Source organism: Aptenodytes patagonicus, chromosome 5 (assembly GCF_965638725.1).
Source record: "Aptenodytes patagonicus chromosome 5, bAptPat1.pri.cur, whole genome shotgun sequence".
Taxonomy (NCBI): domain Eukaryota; kingdom Metazoa; phylum Chordata; class Aves; order Sphenisciformes; family Spheniscidae; genus Aptenodytes; species Aptenodytes patagonicus.
In genome coordinates, this window is record NC_134953.1 from 12,398,073 (window position 1) to 12,417,714 (window position 19,642).

Genomic DNA, 19,642 nt, shown 5'->3' on the forward strand with positions numbered 1-19,642 from the left:
CCCTGTTGCTAGAATATTTTAGCACTTCATGGCTCATAATCTGTAATGTTCTTTTATTTGTGTGTGTTCCTACCAGGTATCACTAAACAGGTAACTCTACATCAGTTGGGAAGTGGAAACACCACTATTATCAGTATTGCCTATAGTTATGCAGGAGAGCTGGACTGCAGAGCATAGAATCAGACCTGTGTTTCCCAAACCCAGACTAGACCCTGATGACTAGACAATGCCATGTCTGTATTTTGTTGCTCATTTTAGGGTTCAAGTAGCCTGTAAGTAATATTTAAGAGAAAACTAGAATTTGCTGGAGAACTGGTTTTCCTTTTTGGTTTAATATATTTTATCTACAGTTAACCATGTCTTGTATAAATTGTATTATGACTTTTAATATACTGACAGCTGGAACCCATCTGCCTGGTCTGGAAGAAGGCACTGAGAAGGAATTGAATGCTGTGATGCTGAAGATGGTGGCTGCCCTTACAGTGGGGTCTGTGAGGAACACTGGTAAGAAATGACGTATGACTGCATTGCCTTTGTGAAATTTGGTGGTAAGTGGCCACGATGCCTCTTAAGGAGCACCAACAAATTTTCTGACTTTTGTGCTTCAGTGAGAAGGGGAGGACAAAAGCTAGAAGTGTAGGGATAACAGTATTACACCAGGAAGAAATGTGGCAAAGATATTCTTATCCTGCATAATGAGCCTTATCCCAGTTTTTTTATAGAAAACACAAACTTACCTTGTGGAAAACAAAACTGTGTGTGTGAGTTTTGTGTATTGTTTGTTCATCCAGATTTTCTTCCATGGTATCTATTTTTTGAAATCTTGATGGGATCAGACGCATGCTGAGTAACATTCATACATTTAGTATTGGCATACCTAAGAGGTGCATGTGTGGGGAATCTTGTGGAACATAGTAATACAGAAGCGAACTCTTCTGAATACTGGAATCCATTCACTTAATTCACTTTTGAATCCTAGAATCATCATGTTTGCAGCATCTTACACAATGCAAATATATTGTTACAAACTATCAAACAGTCACCTTCATAAACTGAAGAGATGTTTAAGCTGAAAACTAATAAGGCATCTTTTCATTCATTATTGTATTGGGAAACTGTAATCTCTGATGATTAGAAACCATGGTCATCCAGTCATTTTATCCCTAGTTGTTCTTGTGCCATTCAGTTTGTGTCATCTGTAGCTTAACCAGCTCTTCTTGCCTCTCCTGCTGTATTTGTAGAAATGCAGCACTTCACACCAACACTGAAAATCTGCCTGTGAAAACTACAAGTAAAGGATAGTTTAAGTAACAAATGATACCATATTTGTCCCCAGTTGTTCTGAAGGACTATGGAATGGTGCCATATATCAAGATATTTTTGGATGATGAGTGCTACAGGAGTGCTACTCTCAGCATCTTGGAGCAGCTATCAGTCATCAACTATGAAGAATATATGAGCATTATTATTGGGGCCCTCTGTTCTTCTACTCAAGGGGAGCTACATCTGAAACTAGATCTGCTGAAGGTAATTAATGTGGCTTCCCACTTGGTTGTTGTTTTCTTGGAAAGTGCTTGGCTTGTGGCAAATTGCTCTTAATCTTATCCCTAGCACTGTGTTTTTTCCAAGAAGGTAAGTGCAGAAGAAAAAAGAGCCATGGGCTAGTTTTTGATCCTGGTAAATTGGGTGCTTTGATTTTTAGCAATGTGTGTGTGGTCAACACCTTCACTCAGTATCAGACTGTGAAGTATTTTGAAGACTTAAATAGTAATGCAGGACAGAGAAATGGAAATGGCAAAGGGCACAGTTGTATGAGCAGTTCTATGTAACGTGACAGAGAAAGGAGAAACAAATGTGAATAAAAGTGGAGGAGATGTGGAGGGAGGATGTGAAAAGAGGTAAAGGAGTAAGATTGGAAGGGGCAGGGTAGGCATGAGATGAACACCTTGATTCTGATAAGTTGCCAAGGTTGAAACTTTGCTGTCCTTAATTTTGTCATCTCTCACATACACCGGTGTCATGGAAAAAGAGATGTGAGATGATGGAAAAAGGAGTCTTATGAATGTTTGGAGGAAGAAATTAGAACTATTCATAGCCTCTATTGTGTTTATAGAGAGTCTGATCCATAAGCAATGAAGCAGGGGAAAGAATGTGTACTTTATTTTGGTTTAGATCACAGGCATCAAATTGAAAAGCAGCAGTGTTGTAAGCACTGATTTAAAGTTTCATTCTACCTTCTCTACCAAGCGTGAACTGAATTCACCTTTCAGCACAATATAGCAGCTGCTTCTGTGATAAAAGAACTATGTTACTTTAAAAAAACAAAAATGTGACAAAGTTTATAGCTATGTTTTGAAACAGTAAACTTTAGCAATATTTGTGGAAAAGTTGAGTATGGTGTCCAAACTAATATGAAAATAAATGCAGCTTCGGTGTCTAATTTTGACAAATGATAACTGTATTAAAGCATAATGTAAGCAAATGAATTTATTATCTACATCTATTGGGACTGTGATTGTGTTACACACAAATTCAGATTGATTTGCTAATATATATTTAGCTGTTAAAGCCTAGGCCCAAATGCAATTAGCACTGCCGTATTCCAGCGTGGCACGTGGGCAATTATGAGGAATAACAAATAATGGAATGTGAAATAAATTCTGTTAACGTTAACTGAGTTAGGGGGTTTCCAGCAGACATCAGTTTTATAGATTCAAGACAGAGGAATAGCAACTCATAGGCGATTAAATTCTAACTGAGTTAGAGCTGGAGGAAATGTGGTTACTGTTGACCTTCTCTGAAATGTGTTAAAGCCATCCTGATAACTTCAACTCTGAGTTATTAAATTTAGTCCCTGTTCAGAAGTCTCTGCCTGGTTTGATACATTATCATACAAAATTGAATGACAGTAATAGAGTTCCCCCTCCCCCTCCAGTTCTGGCAACCCTTTCTCACAGTCCTAGATCCTCTTACAGGGAGATATATTTATGTTAGAAACTGTTCCTCTTCAGCAGGTTGTGAAGTGAACCTTTTTCACTGGATATCTTTTGGGAAACTTTATATGTAAAATTAGCCCTTTCCAATGTGAAAAGGTACAGCCTCAAATCTGAAAGGTCCCTGGTGCCTGAAGGAACATCATATTTACAAAATGAATTGTGCAACATCCCAAAAATCTGGGCTGGATTACATTCAAATACAGTAGACTGTTTCCTTGCAAGCTCTTTTTTCTCACTAATTGTACTTCCACCACTACAACTCTTAATAACTTTTCTAGATTTGTTTTAAAATGGCAAGAACATAGCATTCAAAATTTACAAGTAGTATAGGTTGGTTTTTATGCATGTGTAATATTGTCAAGTGGCCTTCACTTATAACCTGCTTTAAGCCCACTGAAGTTAGATAAAATCTAATGACTTCGTTATCTTGGGATCTGACTTTTTATGGCTTTTTTTTTCCTCCAAAGTGTTGTGCAAACTTTAAAAATAACTCTGCTGAGAAAGGGAATTATTATTGCCTTTCTTAATGAGGAGAGCCTACTGCTTGCAGTATTCCTTGGGCCATCCTGTGTCGCTGCTTTTTGGAAGGGGTCTGCTCAGTCATCTGAGCAAAAGTCTAGTGTGGCTCCCCATGTGTATTCAGGGCTGTAGAAAGACTTGCCTTCAGAGAGCTGCGCCGCCTTCTCAGTTTCTATATGAGGTTATTTACAGTTGAATCTCTGCTTTCATTTATTTAAGACAAAGGCAGATTTCTTGAGAGAGTCTGAGAAGACTGATGAAAGAATAGCCAAAGGTCTGAAACTACCTCTGGCCAAACTGACTAGGATATGTAATGCAGGAAACTTGATTTCTTTGGTTATTCCTGTGAGCACTATTCCCTACTTGTCAGTCTGACTCCATGGGTTGTTCCTAAGGGTGCATTCAAATCTTAGTTGTTTGACTCATTGGGTATATGGGGGAAGGGAGGAGGAGAAAAGTTGTGCAGTGGTGACCTTTACTTTGACCAACTTCTTTTTTTTTTTCTTTAGAGAGTGAAATTTCAGTGAAAGAATTTTGGTACAAACTTGGAATTTTAAAATGTTCTAAAGCTTCTTTGTCTCTTGGTTTAAGTGCTTCTTTTGTCTCCTTTCTTCCCAATGTTTGTAGTCACTCCTGAGGATACTGGAGAGTCCCAAGAGCCATTCAGCTTTCAGAACCTGCAGTGGATTCAATGGACTCCTGTCCCTTCTCTCAGACATGGAAGGTGCATTGCAGGACCCTCCATCTGGGCTGTGGACAGCAGTTGGACAAAATTGCATATTGGAGCTTGTTTTCCACACGCTTCAGGGGATAACAGCAGCCCTGCACCTGGACCCTGCCAACAGCAACTTCTTCCAGAGGCATGGTCTCTTTGAAAAGATGGCAGAGGATCTCGGGTCACTTGGATGCTTCTGGACACAAGGAGAACGGCAAATCCCTCTGAGCCTTAAGAAGACAAGGACGTTTGCAGAATTCTTGGATGCAGCTTTCTGCTCTTCAGAACCTTTTCCAATGTGGCTAAAGAACTGCATATGGATTCTGAATTTTCTTGATCATATGGTCAAAGGAACCCTCCATCTGGAGAGCTACTTCAAGGAGAGAAAACCAGAGATGGGGGAGGTATCAAGAGATGATCAGGAGGGACCCCAAGCTCAAGAAGACTATCCTGTTGCTTTCAAAAGACCAGGCAACAAATTACCTGCCTCCGCCTATAGGCTGTGGGGAAATCCTGAAGAGAAGTAAGTCTTTATTTACTACAGGAAATATAATAGTAAGACTGGTATCTGCATTTTATATGGTAATAAACTGAGGTAAGGTGTGACATAACCTGCCTAGAACAAACAAATCAGTGCCACAGTCCCAACTCCCAGGCCTCCAGACAGATGAAATCACCTCTTTTTGAAAGGTAAATGATGATAAACATTGGGGCATAAGTGTTCAGTGGAGCAGTGGGGGACACAACCCCAAGAGTTGCAAAGTTTGTGCTGAAGGTTCTGACACATGCAATGTGGGAGCAGGACTGGGCTCTAAGGAAAGGGTTGCTGGGACTCGAAGCTTGTGTTTAGTCTTTGCTTGGATCTTCCCTGATCAATTTTGGCTCTTTCAATTATGTGGAAAGCCGTTTCCAGTCACCTGATACATTAAAAATAAAAACTATTTTAAGTTATTTTAAATGCATGTGTGTCCAGGCACATGTGTACAGACAAACACACTTTCATTCATTTACTTATACAGCTGAAATAGAGAAAATTGCAAAAGGAATAGTAATGCTGCCTGCCTCATTTAATGAAGGATTATATCAAAATATATATCGTTTGCAGGAAGGAAAGACTACACCAGAAATCAATGTAGCTGTCAGCTGTGAATCAGTTCTGAATAACTTGCATTTCATAACTTGTGACATCTTCTGCCCCTTCATGTGTCTGTAGCTTTATCTTGGATCTCTCAGTCTTTTTCTCAAAAAAGTTTCTTGTTGGAGTTATGCTTAAAAAGGCTAAGTTTATAACTGTGAGATTCCTTCAGCCCTTTATTGTAGGTTATTCCACAGTCATCTTCCACGTTTAAAGACCAAGTCATTAGGTCTGCCACTCGTAGCTAGCAGTCACTGAAGTCAGCAGAACTTTTGTTCCCTGAGTACTGAGGCAGGCTGAGTAAGTATTGTTGGTCATATTTGTACTTGTTTGAAGCAACTAGAAAAACCTGCGGTAGATTTCTTTTCTCCTCGTGCAACTGATTTTAAAATAGTCATGGAGATGTTTGCTCCCTATCACCACTTTTCGAATTACGCTGGAAGCTTCTGGTTAGATACTCAGTGCTGGGGAGAGGACTTGGTGGCTCAGGAAGAATGAATACTCTTTTCAAAGTAGATCTTCCTAGCCCCATTGGGGAGAACGTGGGTCAGTGTGTGGAGAGCGTATGGATGGTGGTGGTTGTGAGAAGTCCATAGCCTGTAGTATAAGTGTGTGTATAAGGGAGGCTCAGGGAAGGTAAGGGAGAAAGAGTACATTAGTGGCAATGCTGGGAAGGGTATGGCTCTGTCTTCTGCTTGTCTTTCTCAAGTTACTGCATCTGAAACATAAAGCAAGGCTTCCCTAGGTCCTTGTGTTGTTTTGCCTGCTGAGCTGTGAGGCTGTGCAGTAACTGAATGAATACCACTTGTGGAGAAATTAATCATGTAAATTGGGATCCATTCAGTTCACAGTGTCTGGTTTGGGACAGTTTGGCTTTGGTTCTGGGATGTGAAGGCACAAAAGGAAGCCGGATTAGCTAGAGGTAGCTGGAAAGTGTCCAGGACAAGTGTATGCAAACACAGCAGAGGAACATGTATTGGCAAGCTGTCAATCTTCAGGCCACACAGCCTGTATCCTTTTCCAGCAGTAATTTTTCTGAAAATAAAAAATCAAGTTCCCAGAGTTCCTGCAAGCCTGTGGTTCCCCTAATGCGGCTTCCTCTTAGCTGTACTCCACGCTCACACTTCCTCCTGAAGGAGGCTTCAACCTGGGGCTATGCAGCTTGAAAGGAGGAACTTGAGTGCAGTCAGTGGCCTGTGATGCCCGATCCTGTAACATGTATTTAACATCCCCGAAGAGAGGGAAGGAAGATGATCCTACAGGAGCCTGTGACTGAGACACAGGAAAATCAGCATTTTAACTGGATAATATTCTTGGCTCTTACACTGTCCTGTGGTCAATGATGCTGCAAGCTGCTGGACCACAGGGGAATCGACCCTTTCATTCCCAGAATTGACACTTTCATTCCCATCTGAAAAACAGCCCTCTGTGTTCCTGCTCCTGCATAGATGTTTGAAACACCTTCTGTGACAGATGGGGTCTCTGTTTTTCCTTTTGCTCCTGGTAATTAAAGATAGCTTGCTGCAAGCTGTGTTAACTGAGGCTGATCTCTCTTTGGGAGGGAAGCCCCTCTTTGTGCCCACCCTAGCAGAATGGCTGCTGCAGCTGCTGTTACCACAGACTCACTGCGCTAATGGCTCTTCAAGTTCTCTGCGGCATCTCATTTTGTCCCCAAACCCTCTTACTTGTCTTACTTTTAAGTAGCAGCCAGTGCAGGGCAAATTTGTGACTCACACCATGATACTGGTGGGGTAGATGGAGTGGAATCATGGGGCTGACTGGATAGCCCTGAGGCAGGAGTGCGAGTGATGGGGTATTTGCAGGAGTGAGGAGTTGGTACATGGAGACAGCTTTTGTACTAAGACAAGCCAGAAAATGAGGGCCTCTTGGAAAACGACAGAGAAGGCTGGAGATAAGGCTTATATAATATTCTTAGAGGGGAGTGAGTGTGCAGTGCTGGCAGGGAAGTTGAGGTGTAGTTTGATGCTGGTCAGGGACTCTGGATTTTCCTTCTTTGTTCTTCCTTCTTAACAGCCCCGGAGAGTGCTAAACCTGCCAGGCAGTGCTCAAAAATAAGAAAACGTCTCCTTATAGTTATGGCAATGTCTTAACCATTTCATGATTTTATTTATTTTTTGAAGGATCACTTTCTATTACTGTCTTCTGATATTCACATTTTGTTAGCTCACATTTTACCTTTACTACATGTCATATGGGTTATAAAAAAAAAATCTATATGAAAGAAAAATTTTGAGGTTCGGAGGTAACCATATTTCTTCAGTGCCTAAGTCTTTAGGAAGACTGCTGTGTGTTACGAGAACTGGACACACTGCCTGGCAATGTATTTTTACAGTGCTAGAGATGGAAGTTTGAATTCAATTGAAAGTTTGGGATTGCCACTTGAATACAGTGGCTTAGGCTAAAGATGAACTTGCTCTGGGGAGCGCAGCCGCAGCAGGAAAACAGGCTGAAATTTCGATCCTATTAATTCTAGTGGGCCTGGATTTTTCTCATTAAAGGTGGTTAGGGTTTTTTGGGGCAGATGGGAGAAGAGAGTATTTTCAGTGTGTACTTTTTTCTTGTTTGACATTTAAAAACTCACCCACATTCATGTCAAGTACAGATGTATGTGTCCACACTGGAGCCACTGCGGCAGTAAGTATTTATACCAGATCTGATTTTGATTCATTACACAGAAAATATTGCAAATGAGCAATTTCTTTGAAAGTATCTTTCTTGAGGGTGCAGTAAGAATTATTTGTCACTGTGTGGCAGTGTGCTACACATTACTTGCTGCTCTGATGTATCAGATGAGCCTTTTTGGAAGTGGCTAACGTTAATTACAGCCTTTTTACCCTCCTTTAGGTACCTCGTAAAAGCTTTTTTTATGCTCACTCTTTTACTTGTACCCTTTGTTTTATACAGTCCATAAAGCATATTGTGCTTTATTTTTTCAGTCTAATTACTGCTGTTAGATGTTGCCTTTTCTTTTCTCATGAGATCTATTTGGGACAGATGTTTCCGACTGTGCACGTCACAACTCTGGTTCAGAGGTGCACCCAGAAATGCTGATGATACTCTGAACATGATGAGCCTGCAGTGTCTAAACTAAAGTTACTACTGTGGTGTGGCTTCATCTTTGAGATATATCTGACCTCTAGCCTGCATCATGGCATAAGCAGATCTTCTCTATGGTCACTCTGATGCCTCAGTTCCTTCCTGTGCCTGAATGTATAAAGGTGATATGTGGCAAAAATTAAAACCGGTGGGGAAGCACAGATATTTAACTTTCTTTTACTAGTTTAGGCAGATTCTGGTGTTGGAAGGGAAGGGTGGCACACTGATTTCATCAAGACTGTCTCATCTTTGCTTATTGCTATTATGGTTTGCAAGTGCTGAAGTTATTGTCTGATCAAAGCTACAGACTGCTTGAAAATAGAAAATATAACAGTAGTTCTGGGCTGATGCATCAGAGACATCCCTCTGGTTGTCTGTTCTCTGTACTGCAAGTACCTTCAAAGGCAAAGTTTGTCTAAAGAGGCTGCTGCACATCTTTGAATGTACAGGTCTCTGAGATGTGAGCTCATGAGCAGGTTATGTCCTGTCTTTGTTACTCCAAGGAGGTTTCCAGCTGCTCCAGGTCATCTGTATTGTTTGCTTGGTTTCAAATGCTAGGCCTGGTTACTGCTAGGAAGATTTAATGCTTTACTCTGGAACATTGCTGGACCCTCTTTGCTGCTGTTAATAATAATGATGATGATAAGTCTTACGCGTCTTGTTCCTGCAGGTGGGAAACGGGAGACTGCGCCATTGTACATCCAGGTGCTGTCTGTGTTATGGTGAGGTTGCTGCCAAAGCTGTACAAAGAGGGACACTCTCAGGTGAGTCTGAACATAGCAAAGTGCCATCTAAACAGTGTCTGCTGCTTTTCTGTAGCTTCATTTCCAAGAATTGCTTACTCTTTGCAGATGTGGAAGTACTAAAATTTACCTAGAACACTGGAGGGAGGAACAGCGCAAATTTCACTGAGTCAGCAGATACAAGAACAACAAAGGCTCTTGGCTGTCAGTTTGACTAAGTGTTTCTATACCTGTCTGATGCAGTGCATGGGTTTTGATCCCAGAATACTTACTGCAAAGGCACAAGTGTAGAAGTCCCTTGAAAATTGTTTAAAATATTGCTAATGGACCTAGCAACCAGAACAGTCTGGCTCTTTAGGCCTAATGGTCCATAAACTTTCAATGCAGTTTAGAATCTGCTTTGCTTTGTCAAAACTTCCATACACACACCCACTCTGAACAAGCATATTGCCTATATTGTATCTGCTATCTGGTCTAAAATACTTGAATACAGTTAAAATACATATGGAGGGATTGAAATAAAACCAGATTATTCATCCAGAGCTATGGAAGGTGGGAGTGCAACTAACTGCTGGCACATCCCAACTGTGTGTAGCAGAACCAAGCCATCAGCTAGTGACATTTTCTTTATTACAGTAATTAATTTCTGAAAAACAAGTAGAACAGTAAATTGGATGAGAGAGAGTGTCGTCAAGAAACTATTGGAGTTGGCTTTAGGGCTGAGCATTGTGAGAGAGAATGCCTCTCAGACCCTCAGTAGATGGCAGTGTTCTTAAAAATATGAAGGGCTAGAGCACAAATTCCAGCAATTTCAGTTACTTATTTAAGTGTGTTCATCTTTTCTTCCTTTCTCACTCCTTTTTTCTTAGTCAACAAGAAATTATTACTGATAGTGTTTGTTTAGTATTGCTGTTGTGAATAGGATTGCCCCAGGTAAAATGAGACCACTGTTATGCAGGGTCCTGAGTCAGACTCCGGCTAGGAGTTAATGCATGTCCTGAAGAGTTTTTCATCAAATGACCCACAAAAAGGATAAAGGAAAAACAGATTTTTTTTCTGGCTAATTCTATTTAAAAGTGGGTGAGAGAATGAGTGGAACCTCATGTCCCGTAGCTTGAGCAGCTCACTGATGCTGCCAGATAGTGACACAAAAGGCTGGACTTTAGTACCTTTAATCATAACATATATTACTGCATTTCCCCTTGTGAAATGAGATGCTGCTTGGAACACAGGAGTCAGGCAAGATCTGATGCAGAAGATGGACCTTAATGGCTAGTGAAGATGAACTACTTGGTAGAAGGATAATAACTGAAGGAATTTCCCTTTGAGTAGATATATTCTGTCCCAAACAGGGCACTAATCTTTCTTTTAGTGCTACAGTGTTTGACAGCTATATGAGAGATGAAATAATTTCTTTGTGGATGGAGCTTTTTTACGGCAGACTTTCATTCAAAAATCTAAAGAGACTTCTTGCTCTGAGTTTAAGACTGAGTCAAATAGTACATTCTTTAGGAGCAATGGTGAAGAACAGAGAGTAACTTGTCTCTTTCTGCTTGTTTTAGTGCTATGATAGATCTTTTAGGCTCAGGTGGTCAGGAGTAATCTGGAAAAATCTTCAGAGTCAGTTCAGGTCACGTGCAAATCCTTTGCTTTCACAGAAATGGCAATGAGAAAGCACTGCTTTTACAGAAACATTAATAGAACTCAATAAAATTAATGTACTTTAATTTTGACCCTCAGAGATAATATCCATTTCCTGCCAAATTTGTTGCTTCTCAGTGACCTTTGTCAGACCCAAGCAGTGATGGGCTGAAGCAATGTTGAGCCTGTCAGCATAGAAAAAACAGGTGGTCTTGCACTTCAGCCATTTCTTCTGACTGTCTAGAATGACAATTAAAAGCTGAGGAGAATAGATTGGTGGTTGCGTATTACTGCCATTCCTAGGTATGATCAAAAATCATTTGAATGTCATATGGGTATGAAAATTTGTTTAAAAGCCTTAAAACTCCTCAAGAGACAGCCTTTGAGTCGGTAAACTGTATTTAGAGGATATTGCTCATGTTCATGCCTAGGACTGGTGCTAAGCCAGTTCCCATCAAACTGCATACAGTTTGACCAAATACAAGGTGGATTTTCCTTTTATTAATATGCTGCCTGTTCAGTGATGAAAGATAGCATTGTCACATGTTTCAAAAACTACGTACAAGTAAGACAGGTAAACATCCACTATATACATGGTTCAGGATATTCAGTTTCCCCTCAGACATATCTCATCCCTGTCTGGCATTTTGGAACGGTGGCTTTTAAGACTGCAGAGTGTCATGCCAGATCTTTTCCATTTGCGTTGTCAGATAAGGAGATCTCCTAGATCTGACAAGGCTGGATAAGGGAAAGAAAACTTTTGAGAAGAGAATCAAAGCATGATTCAGTTCTGTGTCATCATCCTGGCAGGTTTCTTGTGAGTACAGACAAAAAGATCCTCACATGATTCATTATGTAAATTATCTATACTTTTGTTAAACAATATTATTGCTTCCACAGCTGGATTTGTCCTCTCTATTTTTATCCATGTCTCTCCTGTGATGAACTGCTGTCATATTCACTAAAACTAAAACGTGCATCAATAAGGACTTTGCACCTTTTAAAAAGACCTTTATCCCTGTTTTAGATTTAGCCTAAACTAGTTGTTCTCACTGCAGATGTTAATAGCATAACACTTTCCAAGTATTTGTACTTGTTAAAAACGTAAATTCTTTCTAAACTGAAAAGGTCTCTGACGTAGATATGGCTCACGGAAGACTGTGTGACATTTGAGATTTGTCTGCCTTCAGACATATATTACTAATATCACTGCTAATGTAACTTAATATCACAGCGAATTCCTAAATTACTGCACTGTGTTATCTGCACAAGGAAATTCTTTGGGTATTTGGCCAGAGCTTCATTCCCCTTTGGGTTGTGCAGCCAAGGCTTTGGGAGAAAGGAAAGGAGAACGGACCAGAACTCTGGTAGGAGGAAGGAGACTAGAAACACCCTGGCAGTGAGTCCTCCAGGCTGGGCTGGTAGCTGAAGGTCAGCTCTTTCCCCTGAGCACATTCCTGCAGGCTTTGCTCCAGCCTTGTCTCCTGGGGGATTTTTCTTTGCTGAGCCTGTTCTGATTACAGCACAACCTTTTTTTTAAAAGAAAATGCACAGCCTGTCTGCATGTTTCTTTTCCAAGGTTATTTTTGGGCTTTTAGTAACAATTTTGCTTGTTCATTGATCAGCCAACTTCTGAAGCTTTCACTGTTTATACAGACCAAGCAATTTTCCTCCTGTGCTTCCAACCCCACAGCCTGCTCTTTTATTTGTCCTGTTTCTCTTGCTATTCACTTTCTCCTTAAAAAGCAGCCAGTGTCTCTGAAGTTGCACTAAAATCTTGGTAATGTACCCTGGACTGAAGAGGTAGGAACTCTGCCAAGAATCCCTGGCTAACTATACTGAAGATCATTTTCCACTTTGTCTTGTTTTTCATGCAATCATATCATTTATAAGGTGGCACACAGAGACAGCTTTGCCTTCCTCTCAGATGTCTGATGAACATCATATTGTAGCACTGCACAGTAGCTTAGAAGAATGAGGAGACACTGCATTCAGCTAATACTGTGGGGAAAAATATACTGCAACTAAATGCAATTTGGCGAGCAAGAGGTCTGTCAGACCACCAGAAGTAACAAAAGGATTCTTAACGTTACAATGAGATTTTGTTGCCTGGCTTCAAATGGTCAAGGCTTGCTGTTATATTTTCTCTAGAAGGCAATAGTAGCCCTGGTATTCATATGAGGAAAGCTCTGTAGCTTCTCTTACACACAAGCTGTAGCAAGGGGAAATGTGAAAAGCCTGATGGAGATGGTAAAGTTTATGTGAGGCATTTAACTAGGCCCTATCTAGGTCATGTTTTTTGAAAAGTAGAAACAGTTCACGCAGTTCATAGTGCTTTTTTCCCTGTCTACTTGCAAGGAGTGCATGAACACAAGTTATTCTGTAACTTTGTAAAACCGGTTATACATACTGTCAGCAAAGTAAGTTTTGCTTGTTAAGGTCAGTGGGTGAGAGTTAATCAGCAAAATATTGTGATAGAATGGGAAAGTGCTTGCAGCTGGGAACTATGTATCAGGAATTTGAGCGGTGATGAATTTATGAATTATCTGGTTTTTATAACATTTTAAGGAAAATAAAATTGCACAGATGATTTTCAGAAGTGACTCAAACTCTCTACAGACAATGGGTTTTAAGCTGATGGATGTCTACCTTTTCTTTTGAAAGCATGATTTAAAATCCTGGGTCACTTGGAACTTTTTGAAAGTGCTACTTTCGATGCCTTGATTTCTTCATTAGTAAAACTAAATCTCTGTTATGTTAGGAAGTTAATTATAATTTTCTATGAAGGGCTGCTAGCTTTTCAAGTGAGAGGTGCTCCTGAGATTGAAAAGTAAGTTTGCTTTTTGGAATTGCACACAGAATTATTGCTGTATCATTCTTAAACCTAAGAAAATTACATCCTTTTGAAATGAACCCACACTGCTAAAGATTCAAAGTTCTTGCTCATCTTAAACATAGAATAATCATTTTGAAGGTGAATAACAGTGAATTAAATTCAGCTACCAAATTTTGAAACTATGGGCTCTTAGGAGCAAGAATCTGGGAACTACTTAAACAGATTGGGCAAATTGCTAGGTGACATTTTGCCCTTAAGACTAATCTGAGGCAGAGCTGTGAGCCCAACCACATTCTAACGGCACCTTCAATATCCTGATTCATGGTGCAAGTAATATGTGTTAGGAAAATCAATCCATGCATATAGAAACACACAGCCTGGTTTCCTGGCCACCATTAATATTTCCACTAAAATCTCATTTTACTGGAACTAAGATCCATGAAAATGGCACATTTTATTCAAAACAAGGCAATACTGGTATTGACAAAGCTGTTAAGCTAATGAAAACAATCAATTTTTTTGTATGCCATTATGCTTTTATTGGATTTATTTTGGAGTAAACCAGTAGTTTCACTTAGTCAAGACCTGTGTCCTTCTCTGTTTTCACATGGTTTTATACGTGCAGATACTTTCCTGCATCCTGTCATAAATGGAGTAAAATAGTAATTAAAAGATCCAAAAAGTTGTAAGTGAGGCTTTGATACACTGTAGCAATAAGTGCCTCTCTGTGAAGGATAGTGTAGTTCAGTCTGGTGGATGATTTCTGTGTATAATGAGATGCACACTGAAACTTGTGTCACTGAGAATGAACAGTTATTCAGAGAGAAGAAAATGTTATCCAAAGAACTCGCCCCTCAGATATCAAAAATAGTAGTTGAGTTTACAAATGCAATATGTATGTTGCATTGGATGTGCTAGTATTATTGTCAAAGTGTTGCAATTGGGGCTTTTTGTTGCTGAGCACTTTGAAAATAAATTGCTTGTTGGCTTTGAATTTGTACTGGCTTTGAGTTTGGTCTGGATGCAAAAGAGCTAAATTCCTCTTTACATTTAATAAGCTAGATTATTCTGAATCCAGTGAAGTTGCTTCTCATTCATGTTATAAAATCAAATCCCAATGTTCTAATCTGCACGTCTGCCACCATTGTCCTTTTCTTTAAAAGTTTGCATAGATATTTCCTAGAAGAGCAAGTGAGAAAGCCAAAGAGCTCTTGGGGGTGGGGAACATTTCATATTTCATATATGGGGAATATTTCATATTAAAGATTTGTGTTTAAATACATGATGCATAGTTAGTTTTGTGCAAAAACTAGTTAGGTCAATGGGGTAGGCTCCATTCCTAATTGGGAACAAATTGCTCTAAAGATAATTTATGAGAATTGAGATATTTCTTTAAGACTGTTAAGAAGCAATAATGAAGTAAAGCTTCAATTCAGCAAAACATGTAGAGAAGTGTTTAAAACAAAGTAGGTGTTTCATGATATTGCTAGATACGGTTTTGTTTAAGAACAGTGCTTTTAGAATGAAGAGTAGACCATGTCAATATGACTCTCCACCGTTCTTAATGTTAAATATATTCTGAGTTACTGTGTTGGTCTTGCAGTTTATGCCTAATAACCTGCCCTTGGTGGTGGTCCGTTCTTTTGAATGAGAGCCGATTGTTCTCTTCCTTCACTACCATAGTGTTGTGGCAGGAAAGCTCAACTGTGGATGGCTGAGCAGCTACTCAGATGGATATATGCACACTGTTCAAGTGCAGAGCTTTATAGAACAGCCATGCAGTTGCATTGAGCCTCTGGCCTTAGAGGCTTCTTTTCTGGGCCAGATTTTTACACTCAGAGATTTGACAATTGAAAAAAAAAAAAACAAAACAGTCACCATATACAGTTTTATTTCCAGCCACTGACTTCAGTTCTGTGTCTGTTTCAGCTTTCACAGGAAATCCAATGTGCTGTGGTTGATCATATCCAGTCCCTGGTGAAGTCAGAGAAGAGCCGCCAGGTGATGTGTGGATCTGGCTTGCTGAGCACCATCATAACTTCCTGTCAGGATGCCTTCCGCAATGAAAGTCATCCACTGCATCTGCCCCTCACTAGAGTGTTTGAGAAGCTTGCATCACAGGCTATTGAGCCAGACGTGTTAAGGTATCAGATTGTATCTAATGGAACCAATTTGCTTTAGTGGTGCAAATTTTTTGCAAAGTTTGTGTAATAATTAAATACTTGATGTAGTGCTCTGATTCAGCAAGACTCTTAGCCTTTTGTTTCAAGTCTCAGTTAATACTACTTACATATTGATCACAGGGTATATGCTTAAATGACTTACTGAAGATGGTATGAGTCCGTAGTGTTCTGCTGCATCATCTCTGCAGGGGTTGTAAAGCCATTTATGAATGGCAACTAATTAAGTAATTGCAAAACAGCTGGGGTTATTCAGGGTTATTCTCTCCTGGTATCCATATGGAGAAGCTGTTTCCTAAAGAGTAAAAGTGACTTTCTCTTAGCTAGGATCCATGTCAATGATAGATGCAGAAATAAAAAGTGTAGTCTTGTTTCTCAGTCTGTGTTGTTTCTACTTTGAGGATGTACTTTCTTCTTTAATGCTAACAAATGCTAGGCATGAGAGTACCTAATAGAGATCAGAGTGCAGATGAAGCTGTATATGCAGTGGAAGACTGGATTTATTTTACTCGAAAATGGAACAGAATTTCTTAAAAAAAAAAAAAAAAGGGGCAAAAAAACCCCATTTTTTTTTTTCTGAAAAATTAGTAGTATTCAAAAGTATTGCTGAAGAAAATAAACCTTTGATTTATTTCAATAGGAAAACCTTGATAGGGGAAGTGTAAAGCAAAACAAATATTTGTGATGATACAATTGAAAACGTTCCTTCTGTTTTATTTGGGATGTCTTTAAAATTTGGTATCCAAGAAGGAATCATAGAATAGTTTGGGTTGGAAGGGACGTTTAAAAGTCATCTAGTCCAACCCCCCTGCTGTGGGCAGGGACATCTTCAACTAGATCAGGTTGCTCAGAGCCACGTCCAACCTGACCGTGAATGTTTCCAGGGATGGGGCATCCACCACCTCTTTGGGCAACCTGTTCCAGTGTTTCACCACCCTCACTGTAAAAAAAGTCTTCCCTGTATCTAGTCTAAATTTACCCCCTTTTAGTTTAAGGGGGGGTATGTTGCAACAGGCCCTGCTAGAAAGTCTGTCCTCATCTTTCTTATAAGCCCCCTTTAAGTATTGCAAGGCCGCACTAAGGTCTCCCCGGAGCCTTCTCCTCTCCAGGCTGAAAAACGCCAACTCTCTCAGCCTTTCTTCACAGGAGAGGTGTTCCATCCCCCTGATCATTTTTGTGGCCCTCTTCTGCACCTGCTCCAACAGGTCCATGTCTTTCTTGTGCTGAAAGCTCCAGAGCTGGACACAGTACTCCAGGTGGGGTCTCACCAGAGCAGAGGAGAGGGGCAGAACCTCGACCTGCTGGCCACGCTTCTTTGGATGCAGCCCAGGATACGATTGGCCTTCTGGGCTGTGAGCGCATATTATCAGCTCGTGTCCAGCTTTGCATCCACCAGTACCCCCAAGTCCTTCTCGGCAGGGCTGCTCTCAATCCCTTCATCCCCCAGCCTGTATTGATACTGGGGGTTGCCCCGACCCAGGTGCAGGACCTTGCCCTTGGCCTTGTTGAACCTCATGAGGTTCACACAGGCCCACTTCTTGAGCTTGTCCAGGTCCCTCTGGATGGCATCCCATCCCTCTGGCATGTCAACCATGCCACTCAGCTTGGTGTCATCTGCAAACTTGCTGAGGGGGCGCTCGATCCCACTATGTCATTGATGAAGATACTAAACAGTACTGGTCCCAGCATGGACCCCTGCGGGATACCACTCATTGCCAACTTCCATCTGGACATTGAGCTGTTGACCACTACCCTCTGGATGTGACCATCGAACCAATTCCTCATCCACTGAGCAGTCCACTCATCAAATCCATACCTCTCCAATTTAGAGAGAAGGATGTTGTGGGGGTCCGTGTCAAAGGCCTTATAGAGGTCCAGATAGACAACATCCGTAGCCCTTCCCGTGTCCACTGATGTAGTCATTCCATCACAGAAGGCTCCTAGGTGTAGAAAGTTGGTCTCCAGAGGGCTGAGCTGTATTTGCATGGTTATTATGACTCCAAAGTATCTGGCGTGATTGCTTTCCTTTTTTTGTTGCTTTCTTCTTTTTTTCACGTTAGGCAATTTCTTTGGTTGGGAGGTTCTGCCCCACTGCCTTCTAGGCCCAGCACAAACAGGACCAAGGCCCTTTCATGTCAGGGCAGTGATTCAGCTAATGCAGCTTGGAATGAAGGTAAGCACACAATGAACAGCCTGTTGCTGATACAGTAGCTGTTATAGATGTTTCTGTAATGACAAGAAACTGCTGTTGGAGAAGGTTTCTTCAAGACAGTCCCAGTGAAGGTGGCGTATGCCTGGATGTCTTAGACTGGGTATTGCCCGGGTTGGGTGGTACTTGACCAACACTGAGAGCTGATCTAATGACCAGCAGAGATCAAATTATAATACGTGTGCTGAAGCCAGATGCTGACATAGACTCAGACTTTGCTGGATCACACATGGAAGCGATCTGTAAAAATACTAATCATATTCCACAAACCAAGGGGAGTGTCTCCTGGGTTTGCAACATGTTTTCCCTGTGGTTTATAGCTAAAAATAGAATAAAGATGTGAATAAAGAGCACTGCTTTTTGTAATCCCTAGGATATCCTAGTAGTCTGCCTTGCTTATACAGGCCATTTTCCATCCAAGTCCTTTCTCTGTTCTAACATATTATGCAGGTGAAAGGCTACAGTGGTAGCATTTGGCGCTTAAACTGTTCTCATGCCTATGAGACACCTGATACAGCATGGTGCAAATTTGGGTCTTATGTTCTTTGCAGTCATTCTTCAGATCTTCTCCCATGTGTTGGTTGTAACCATTCTGTTATGGCAGAATTGAATGGTCTGTGTATAAGAAAAATGGAACCAATGGGTCAGGAACCTTTTTTACTAGAGGTGAAGTTTGGAGCTGCCTGAAGATGTGTGGGGAGAAAATACGGCTATCGCTTCTCTAAGCTCATCTCTTCTGCCAGCCTCCCATTTTGAAATTCCTTCAGTGCAATATTTTTGTGTATTGCTGAGGATGTGTTAGTTGAAGAGCATGCAGCACTGTTCTTAGCAGTGATGAACTGAATATGGGCAAAGCCTGTAACTGAAAAAAGTATTCCAGACACTGATCTAGTTAGGCACTATGTTGATCTTGTAGGTTCAGAAGAGGACACGGTGGACAATAAAACTGATCCTCAGACAGTTGTGCCTGTCTGCAGCTCTCCTTGGGCGTCTAAGGGATCTGCATTGGCACTCCAGACTGCAATGAGTCTCATCTCCATGGCATCACCTCGAAACTTCCAGCTCCGCAGCACTGCTTTGGCTCCATCGTTTGTGGAGTTTGACATGTCCATGGAAGGATATGGGTATTGCTGCTGTTGCTTTTCTCTTTAGCTGCTCTGCAGTCTCCAAGCCCTTATTCTGGACACGGCAACTAATCACACCTCTCTCCATCTCAGTCAATCCTTGTGCTCTATCACTGCCTTGCAGCAATGTTGCCAACCTATTTTGTTGTTGTCTTATTGCTGATAGCCTAGACTCTGCCTTGCTACCATGATTCTGTGGTATTAAGTCACTGGTGACCTTCAGGGATGATTTTATGTTTCTGATGAACAGGTGCTTGCTTGCTTTTGTAGGTGTTTATACCTCCCTACCTTGGCCACTGTCATGGGACCGAGTGCAGAGCAATCTGTCTCAGGAGGAATTGGCATGGGTAAGTACTCTGACTCACCTACAGCTTCCTGAAAGCACTGGCTTTTCAGCTCCACTTGAAAGCATTCAACGTTTGTAAGA

The 19,642-nt window shown here is 40.9% G+C and overlaps 1 protein-coding gene across 1 annotated transcript in view; it reads left to right on the forward strand.

The window, feature by feature from the left end:
- WDFY4 (WDFY family member 4) overlaps window positions 1-19,642 on the forward strand; it is a 141,872-nt gene that overhangs the window by 15,255 nt on the left and 106,975 nt on the right. The window contains exons 9-16 of the mRNA XM_076338685.1: window positions 400-504; window positions 1,337-1,527; window positions 4,143-4,753; window positions 9,153-9,246; window positions 15,632-15,846; window positions 17,943-18,055; window positions 19,008-19,215; window positions 19,486-19,562. Coding sequence (XP_076194800.1) covers window positions 400-504; window positions 1,337-1,527; window positions 4,143-4,753; window positions 9,153-9,246; window positions 15,632-15,846; window positions 17,943-18,055; window positions 19,008-19,215; window positions 19,486-19,562 — 1,614 coding nt within the window. The remainder of the gene's footprint in view (window positions 1-399; window positions 505-1,336; window positions 1,528-4,142; window positions 4,754-9,152; window positions 9,247-15,631; window positions 15,847-17,942; window positions 18,056-19,007; window positions 19,216-19,485; window positions 19,563-19,642) is intronic.